The sequence below is a fragment of the Mastomys coucha genome, unplaced genomic scaffold, assembly GCF_008632895.1.
Source record: "Mastomys coucha isolate ucsf_1 unplaced genomic scaffold, UCSF_Mcou_1 pScaffold6, whole genome shotgun sequence".
Taxonomy (NCBI): Eukaryota; Metazoa; Chordata; class Mammalia; order Rodentia; family Muridae; genus Mastomys; species Mastomys coucha.
Genome location: NW_022196912.1, coordinates 102,303,171 through 102,312,536, shown reverse-complemented (window position 1 = coordinate 102,312,536; position 9,366 = coordinate 102,303,171). Strand labels below are relative to the sequence as shown.

Below are 9,366 nucleotides of genomic sequence, written 5' to 3'. Positions count from 1 at the left end.
GGATTTGAACTTAGGACCTTTGGAAGAGCAGTCAGTGCTCTTACCCGCTGATCCATCTCACCAGCCCCCAGTTTTTGTTTTTTGAGACAAACAACAACAAAAAGTCAACGATGTTTCTCTGTATAGCCCTGGCTGTCCTGGAACTCACTCTGTAGACCAGGCTGGCCTCGAACTCAGAAATCCACCTACCTCTGCCTCCTGAGTGCTAGGATTAAAGGCGTGCAGCACCATCGCCCGGCTTTGGAGCTACAGTCTTGACTATTCCAAAAGGTCACTCTCAGGATGGTAAAGCACTCTTTCAAGTGTGTCTGTGAAGGTGTTTCCAAAGATAATTAAATAAGAGGAGAAACCTGTCCAGAATGTGGGCCATACCATTGGATAAACTGAAGGTCCCAGGAGAAAGCTAGCCTTTGAGAGCACAGGCAGACTTTCTGGTCACAAGGAGATGCACCTCCATGTTCCGCCTCAACATAGTCTCAGAATCAAAGAAGCAAAAAAACCGATGGACTGAAACCTTTGAAACTTTGAGCCCAAATGAGTCTATTCCTTTTTTAAAAATTATCTTATTGCTGTGTGTGTGAGATGTGTGCATGTATGTGGAGGTCATAGAGCAACTTGTAGGGGCTGGTTCTTCTGGGATGAGGCTTCTGTAGCAGGTGCTCTCACCTGCTTGGTCACCTTGATGGCCTTTTCTTTTTTCACCTTTTTCTCTTCTTCCTCTCCCTCCTCTTTCTTCTTCCTCCTCTTCTTTCTCCTCCTTCGTGTATGTGCCTGTTTGCCTTTGTATGTTTGCATCGTGTGTGTGTGTGTGTGTGTGTGTGTGTGTTTGTGTGTACATGTGTGCAAGTCTGAAACTGATGTCAGGAATCATCGTTGACTTCTGTCTTTGTTCCTTGAAGCAAGGTCTCTGTCATCAAAGCTAGAGATCATGATGGGGCTAGTCTAGGTAGCCATCTTGCTCTGGTGACTTCTGCCTCTACTTTCAGAGGCTAGAACTACAGCAATGCCACCACACCCACCTGGAATTTACATAACTTCTGGGGATCCAAACTCTAGTCTTTACTCTTTGCTTTAACCAATGAGCCATCTCAACAACTCTTTTTCTCCCCTTTAACTGGCTAGTCAGGTGTTTAGTGACAGCCAATGAGAAGCATAATGTCATGGTAAAATTAAAAAGTCACTGCTGGTGGGGTGTGGCAGCAGGAAGGCCCTCACCTGATGCTAGGCAGGTGCTGGTACAATACATGAGACTTCCAGGATCCATAATTGTGAACTCAGTAAATCTCAGTTCCTTATAAATTACCCAGTCTGTAGTATTGAGTTATACCATCATGGACCAAGACAGTGGTAGATAGGAAGGAGATCAAGTCTTCTACATCAATCTTATAACCAACAACCTTGTACTATACCAGGTTACAACTACTCCATCTTTTGCAGATAACTACATACCATTTCATAGAGTGTGTGTCCTTTTCTTTTGTGGTTTTTCGAGACAGGATTTCTCTGTGTAGCCCTGGTTGTCCTGGAACTCACTCTGTAGACCAGGCTGGCCTCGAACTCAGAAAAATCCACCTGCCTCTGTCTCCCAAGTGCTGGGATTAAAGGCATATGTCACCACTGCCCGGAGAGAGTATGTCTTATAATATCAACATAATTGGACTTCCTCCCTAATGTGTGTTTGTTTCATTGACACAATTTAATTCAGACAAACATATGAGGTACATGCATACATAATTGAATGCATTTTTTTAAAGGATGATTCTCATGTATCATGACCTCAAACTCATTATATAGCTCCTTGAACGTTTTATCCCTGCTTTGTGTGTTTTGGGATTACAGGAGGTGCCAGTTCACAAAGTTTATGTGGTGCTGGGGATTAAAACCAGGGCTTCATTATTCTGAGAAAGCATTCCAGCAACTGACCTACACCCCAGCCCCATTACTATTACTTTGAATAAATGGCTATCTGCTTGATCTATGGAGAAAATGGAAAACAAAGATCTTAGTTCCTTCACCTACTACCTTCACTGCTCTTCCTTCCTTTATGTAGATCTAAGTTTCCAACATTTGTTATTTTCCTTCTTTCTAAAGAACTTTGAACATTCCTTAAAAGATTGATGCACTGACAATACCTTCAACGTTAGTTTGATAAAGCTTTTATTTCTCCTTCACTTTTGAAGGATAATTCTATGAAGTTCACAATTCTGGAGGATAGATGGCTCAGCAGTTAAGACAACTTGCTATTCTTGCAAGGTTCAGTTCCCGGCACCCACAGAGTGGCTCATGATCATCTGGACCAGGAAATCTGATGCCCTCTTCTGACCTCCTTTCCTACAAGGAGCAAATGTGGTCCATATACACATATGTAAGCAAAACAAACCTTAAAATAAGCCATTATTCTGGATTGATGGTTTAAGTATTTCGCTCCACCATCTTTGTGTCGGCATGGATCCTGAGAAGTGGGTTTCTTGCCTCTGTAAAGACCACTCTATAGTAAAGTGGTTTCTCTAGCTTCTCTCAGCATTTTGTTATCTTGTGGTTTCCTGTAGTTTTAGAATGTGTCTGAATGTAGCTTTTATAGTCATTTTATTTTATTTTATTTAAAGATTTATTTATTATATGTAAGTACACTGTAGCTGTCTTCAGACATACCACAAGAGGGTGTCAGATCTCATTATGGATGGTTGTGAGCCACCATGTGGTTGCTGGGATTTGAACTCAGGACCTCTGGAAGAGCAGTCAGTGCTCTTAACCACTGAGCCATCTCACCAGCCCTATAGTCATTTTATTATTGGCGTTTATCCTACTTGGTTTTCTTAGCTTGCCACCTGGACTTATAATTTGGTATATATTAATTTGTGGAAACTTCCAATCATTATTTCAAGTATTATGCTCCTTTCTTTCTTCCTCTTCTAGTATTATCTGTCTGTTGGTCTGTCTGTCTATCACATATCTGCCTATCAGTTTATTTGATATATATATGTGTGTGATTTATATAAGTCATATATAAAACATATAGATAGATGTATAAAACATACAAGTATATATAGTATTTAAGCATATATATCTTATATCACACACATGTAAAACGTTTTCTGTGTTCTGGTCCATATAGCTCCGCCACTGCTGTTCTCTTTTTTGCTTTTTGCATCTAGAAATCACTGTAGTGACACAGTCAAGTTCGGAGATCTCGCCTCAGTCTGGTGTTTTACACCTAAGTTATATGTATTAAACAGACTCAAAGGAAGTAATGCTATCTCTTTTTTTCCACACAGGCCTTTCCCCTGGTTTGATCTGATCACTGTGCAACTCAAGGAAACCCCCTTTAGTCAGCACATCTCAGCCACTCGTTCTCTTCAGGACCACATTAGTCTTTTGTACTGTGAATCTTTTGGCCTCACCATAAGCGAAGACGAACTGCCTTATGTTTCCAAAGTTCTCCAGCCCGTAGAGGAGAAGGAATGACACAGAGCCATGAGTTCTGGTTGATGCCCGAGTGAAGAATAAAGCACAAGGTCCTCCTCTCTATGTCAGTATTCTTGGGTGCTTCTAACTCGCAGAAACAATCTAGTCCATTGCTTCCCTCCAAAGCCTTGTTAACACAAACAATTGTCTTCAACATGCTAAATTCAAGCAGTTATGTCATAATTAGACAACCAAACACCTCAACTTCTTTTCCTGTGATGATATAAAATAGGGAATGATAACGTTTGATTCTCCAACTTTTTTTGGATAGACAAGTAAATGTTAGGTGAGCAATCTTAGTTGAATTATGATTAATTCATGCTTGTTTTAGTTATATTTGACTATTCTAGGATGGTTATTTAAAGCTATTCCCATTTAAACCATTTGAAACCATACAAATCATAGAAATATTACTGGTAAAGATATAGCTCACTGGTGTGGGGTGCTTGTCTAGGATACCCACAACTGTGTTTCTATTCATTTGCATCCCATAAATTTTGTGACACAGCATCTACTTTCAATCCTAGCACTTAGAAGGTAGAGGCAGGAGTACTGGATGCTGAAGGTTATCCTTGGCTACACAGTGAGTTTGAGGCCAGCCTTGATCACAGAAAAACCATGAAAGAAACAAAACAAACCACCAGTTCCAACAGCAACCGGAACCAACTAGAGTTGAATATGGTGACACAGGTCTACAATCCTGGTGCCATGGGGTCTGCAACGGGAAGATGGCAAGTTCCAGGCCAGTCTCAGGCCTCAGGTGAGACTGTCTTAAAACAGATAGAGACAAACAGAAAAGCACATCCAAACCCGGCACTTCCATTAAATCCTAAAAACAAAACAAAACAAAACAAAACCCTTTTATGCTGGGCAGTGGTGGTGCACACCTTTAATCCCAGCACTTGGGAGGTAGAGGCAGGTGGATTTCTGAGTTTGAGGCCAGCCTGGTCTACAGAGTGAGTTCCAAGGACAGCCAGGGCTACACAGAGAAATTCTGCCTTGAAAAAACAACAAGAAAAACAACAACAAACAAAACAAAACAAAACAAAACCTTTTACAAAATATTGTATTTCTATGGTTTACATTTGTTTCATATTTTACAAAACCTTTTTGTCAATTATAATAGAGCTGAAAACAAAAGCAGTGGGCCCAACAAGGTAGGAAACGAAGTTCAGCAGCTTTGCCACCAGATGCTCAAGGGCTTTTGAGCAAAGCCATTCACTACTCATGGAAATCACCATAGCCTCATATTGATCATTTACATTTTGTTATTTTGCATGATCATGCGCTAAGTAAATTCAAAGGTTCCAGAATGCTTTTTTTTTTGGACAGTTTCTGATCGAGAGGTGTTGGTGGATGCCTTTAATCCCAGTACTCGGGATACAGTGGATCTCTGTGAGTTTGAGGCCAGCCTGGTCTACAGAGCAAGCTCCAGGGGTACCTAAAGCTTCACAGAGAAACCCTCTCCTATCTAGGTAGGTGGAGGTGGTGGGAAGAAGAAAGACAGAAAAAATAAGAAGGAAAAGAACAGTTTCTGATAAAACTTTCTAGTTTGGAGGAAAAGTCGGTTTGTCATCCAACACTGATATGTAGCCCGGAAATGGGTTTACTGCACTCAGGTGTGTAGATAAGCGCCTCACTGCACTTCTGCACTGTATTAGCCTCCTAGGATTCAGAAGTATAACCAAGATGTTGAGGAGATTGCTCAGTGGGAAAAAGGCTCATTGCACAAGCAAGAAGACAAGAGTTTGGACAAGAAAGCTGGAGGAAAGCTGGGCTGGTGGCAGGCCTGGTGGTGGTTGCCTGTAATTTGAGAGGAGAGATGGGAGACAGGAATTCCTCATAGGGTGAGTTGGTTACCTAGACTAATCAACGAGTCTGAGAGTCCCTGCCTGTGTAAATAATGTGGACAGCAATGGGGAAGACACTGGACATTAACTTCTGACCTCCAAACTGACCCATACATGTGTCTCCTCATAAACGGGCACAAACACACATGTACACATCATCATCATCATCAACAACACACACACACACATACAGAAATTTAAAAATGAAAAAAGACAAAATGGCTCAGGGGTCGCTACCCCTCTGTACAATCCAGACAATCTGAATTGATTACCCAGAATCCCATGTAAAAATGGAAGGAGACAGCCAAGTCCACAGAGGCATCTTTTTACCTCCACATGTGTTTCACAGCATGTGAACCCACACACATCATTTACATTTTTTTTAAAATATAAAAGTAGTGAGAGCAAGAGAAAAAGAACAGCTGAGCTTGTACAGCTAGACAGGAAGCAGTCAGGTGTGGGAGGTGGAGGCAGGAGAATCAGGAATTCCTGTCTTTCCTTGACTACATAGCAAGTTCCAGCCAGTCCAGGCTACATAAGATGCTGTCATAGAACAAACAAGCAAAGATGGGAGCCTGAGTTATTTAGGCAACAAAAAGTATTTGATATTTTTTGAGACGTCCAGACATAAATTTATTTCAGTTTAAATTTCATTTTGTGGTCTGTGAGTTATTACTGAGAGTCCTCCCCATTTCTGCTGGTCTCTCTTACCTCTGATGTCTAAAGGAAAACATTTCCCCTCTTTTTTTTTTTCTGACTATTCCTTAGAAAGTGTAATAGTTAGGGCTAGGGATATAGTTCAGTGCCTCTCCATGATGTCTAACTTGTCCACTCTTTGGGATTAACAGTCACCATGGAAACAAGCTTCTGGGCATGCCTGTGGGGCATTTCTAGGCTAGTAGACTTGAGAATTGGAACAGTAAAGGTCCCTACATTTGTTCAGCACCATGGAATGGGCTGGGATCCTGGATGAATACAACCTCTCTCTTCATGATTTAAGATGCAGTATGACCAGCTGCTGCAAACTTCTCCAACATAATAGACTGGACCCCCAAACTGTGAGCCAAAATTGAACCCTTCCTTCCTCAGGCTACGTTTGTCAAGTATTTTGTCCCAGAAATTAAAATATTAATTTCTGGTTCAATCCCCAGAACCCACATAAAATCCCAACCATGGTGTGACACACTTGTAATCCTGGTGCAGGAATGACAGAAACCGGCTAGCTTAACCTATTTGGTGAGCTTCAGTCCAGGGAGAGACCCTGTCCTTAAAAATAAGGTGCATATGAGGCTGGAGAGATGGCTTAGTGGTTAAAAACACTTTTTGCTTGCAGAAGGCCTGAGTTTGGTTCGCAGTTCCCAAACAGTCACTCTCAATCACTTTTCATTCCAGTTCCAGGGAATCTAATGCCCTCTTCCAGTTTCTGTGGGCACTTCATACATGCAGTTCACAGACACAGACAGACACAGACACAGACACACAGACACACTGCACCCACACACCCCACAATTGCAGATCTTTAGTTTTGAAGACGTGAAAAAGTTGCATAAGCCTCTTACCAACTTTGTAGCTCAGGAGAGTCTTTTGGGGAGCCTTGGGGTCATTAAAGTGTGAGTAGTGAAGTATGTGGTGCCATTGTCTTATCTGTAGGAAGTTAGCTTAGGGGCTTGGTACCAATTAGTAGCTTTTTTTTGTTTGTTTGTTTTTGTTTTTGTTTTTCGAGACAGGGTTTCTCTGTGTAGCCCTGGCTCTGTCCTGGAACTCACTCTGTAGACCAGGTTGGCCTCAAACTCAGAAATCGGCCTGCCTCTGCCTCCCAAGTGCTGGGATTAAAGGTGTGTGCCACCACTGTCCTGCTGTTTTGTTATTTTCTAAGCCTAACTTATTGTCTCTTAAACAAACCTCAGAAAGATGATTGGTACACACTTTCCAGGAATCATGAATCTTCCTGAAAGATGATTTCAAAACTGGGTTCTTTTCCAGGAAAGGTGGACAGTAGCCCAGACAGGCGTCTTTCTCCTCACAACCACTACTTATTAAACTAGGAGGCACTTAAAAAAGATTTGTGTGTGTGTGTGTGTGTGTAAGCATTTGCAGATACCCAAGGAGGTTGCGATGGTTTGTATATGCTTGTCCCAGGGAGTGGCACTCTTCGGAGGTGTGGCCTTGTTGGAGGAGGTGTGCCACTGTGGATGTGGGCTTTGAGATACCTTCCTCTTAGCTGCCTGGAAGGCAGCTTCTAGTGGCTTTTAAATGAAGATGTAGAACTCTCAGCTTCTCCTGTACCACCCCTGCCTGGATACTGCCATGCTCCCACCTTGATGATAATGGATTGAAGCTCTGAACCTGTAAGCCAGCCCCAATTAAATGTTGTCCTTTTAAGAGTTGCTTTGGTCATGGTGTTTGTTCACAGCAGTAAAACCTAAGAGGCCATAAGAGTATCAGATCCCTTGGAGCTGGAGTTGTGCTTAGCCATCTCTCCAGCCCCAGAAGGTTTTTATCTTATATGATTTTTTTTTTTTGTATGTATGTATGAAGTGTTTGCAGTATCTGTATGTGCACATGTGTTTGGTGCCCAAGGAGGTTAGAACTGGAGTTATCAATGTTAGCCACCATGTTGGTGTTGGGAACTGAACCTGGGCCCTTTGCAGAACAGCTCTTAACCACTGAGCCGTCTCTCCAACCCAAGAAGGTATTTGCTTTATGAGCTCTCTGCCTTTGGAATTACACAGTGACCCTTCCTTGGAAGAAACAAGTTTTGGTTTTTTGGAAAATCTTTATGAACAATTTTTGACAGGTTTGCCATGTTTGTTTAATATTTCCTAACACAGCTGGGCAGTGGTGGTGCACACCTTTAATCCTAGCACTTGGGAGGAAGTGGCAGGTGGATTTCTGAGTTCAAGGCGAGCCTGGTCTACAGAGTGAGTTCCAGGACAGCCAGAGCTATACAGAGAAACCCTGTATCGAAAAAAAAACATATATATGTGTGTGTGTGTATATATATATATATATATATATATATATTTCCCAACACTTTTGCAAAAACAGATGTCCTAAATGAATATACCTTTTCTCACAAATATTTATAAATGTGTGTGTGTGTGTGTGTGTGTGTGTGTATGTGATATAGGTGCAGTATACACATAGAGGTCAATGGACAATGGGTTCTCTCCTGCTGCCATGGCTCTAGGGATCTAACTGGGGTCACCAGGCTTACATGGCACCAGCCTTTACTCACTGAGTCTTATTGCCAGGCCTCTATGTACCTTCTCTATCACCTCTCTTATCTATCGCTTCTCTTATTATTGCTGGCTCTTCAGTCATTTCTTTAGGATGTGAAAGTGGAGGACTAGGGGCTGGAGAGATGGCTCAGTAGTTAAGAGGACTGACTGTTCTCCCAGAGGTCCTGAGTTCAATTCCCAGCAACCACATGGTGGCTCACATCCATCTATAATGAGATCCGATGCCCTCTTCTGGTGTGTCTGAAGACATTATGACAGTGTACTCATATATAAATAAACAAATTTTAAAAAAAGTGGAAGATTAATTTTCCTAGCTCACTTCTCAGCTGCCTTTCCTGTTGTGTGTGTGTCTAGGCCTTTTGTGCTTCCTGTCTGCTGCACACCTGGCTCTGCTGATCTGAATGTTTGCACATCCTTGATTCTTTCCACCTGGTTTGGAACAAGGCTGCAACGAAGGTGTTTCTTGCTCTCTTCTGCCACTTGTCTGCTTACTTGCGATATTCATTTTTAAAGATTTATTTTATGTATATGAGTACACTGTAGCTGTCTTCAGGCACACCAGAAGAGGGCATCAGATCCCATTATAGATGGATGTGTGCCACCATGTGATTATTGGGAATTGAACTCAGGACCTCTTGGAGAAGTCAGTCCTCTTAACTGCTGAGCCATCTCTCCAGCCCAATGCCATATGAAGCTGATCTTCCTCTCTCTGACTTCCAAAGGCTGAGATTAAAGGTGGGTACCATCACACCTAGCATGGCAGCCATCTTGGTATTCAGACTTTTGTTTTTTGTCTTTTTTTTTTTTTT

The 9,366-nt window shown here is 42.0% G+C and overlaps 1 protein-coding gene across 5 annotated transcripts in view; it reads left to right on the top strand.

Annotated features, from left to right (window-relative positions):
- Positions 1-3,528, top strand: part of Noxred1 (NADP dependent oxidoreductase domain containing 1) — a 23,626-nt gene extending 20,098 nt beyond the window's left edge. For all 5 annotated transcript variants that reach the window (XM_031355534.1, XM_031355535.1, XM_031355532.1 and 2 more), the window contains exon 7: positions 3,276-3,528. In XM_031355534.1, coding sequence (XP_031211394.1) covers positions 3,276-3,465 — 190 coding nt within the window. In that variant the 3' untranslated portion in view covers positions 3,466-3,528. The remainder of the gene's footprint in view (positions 1-3,275) is intronic.
- The last annotated feature ends 5,838 nt before the right edge of the window (positions 3,529-9,366 follow it).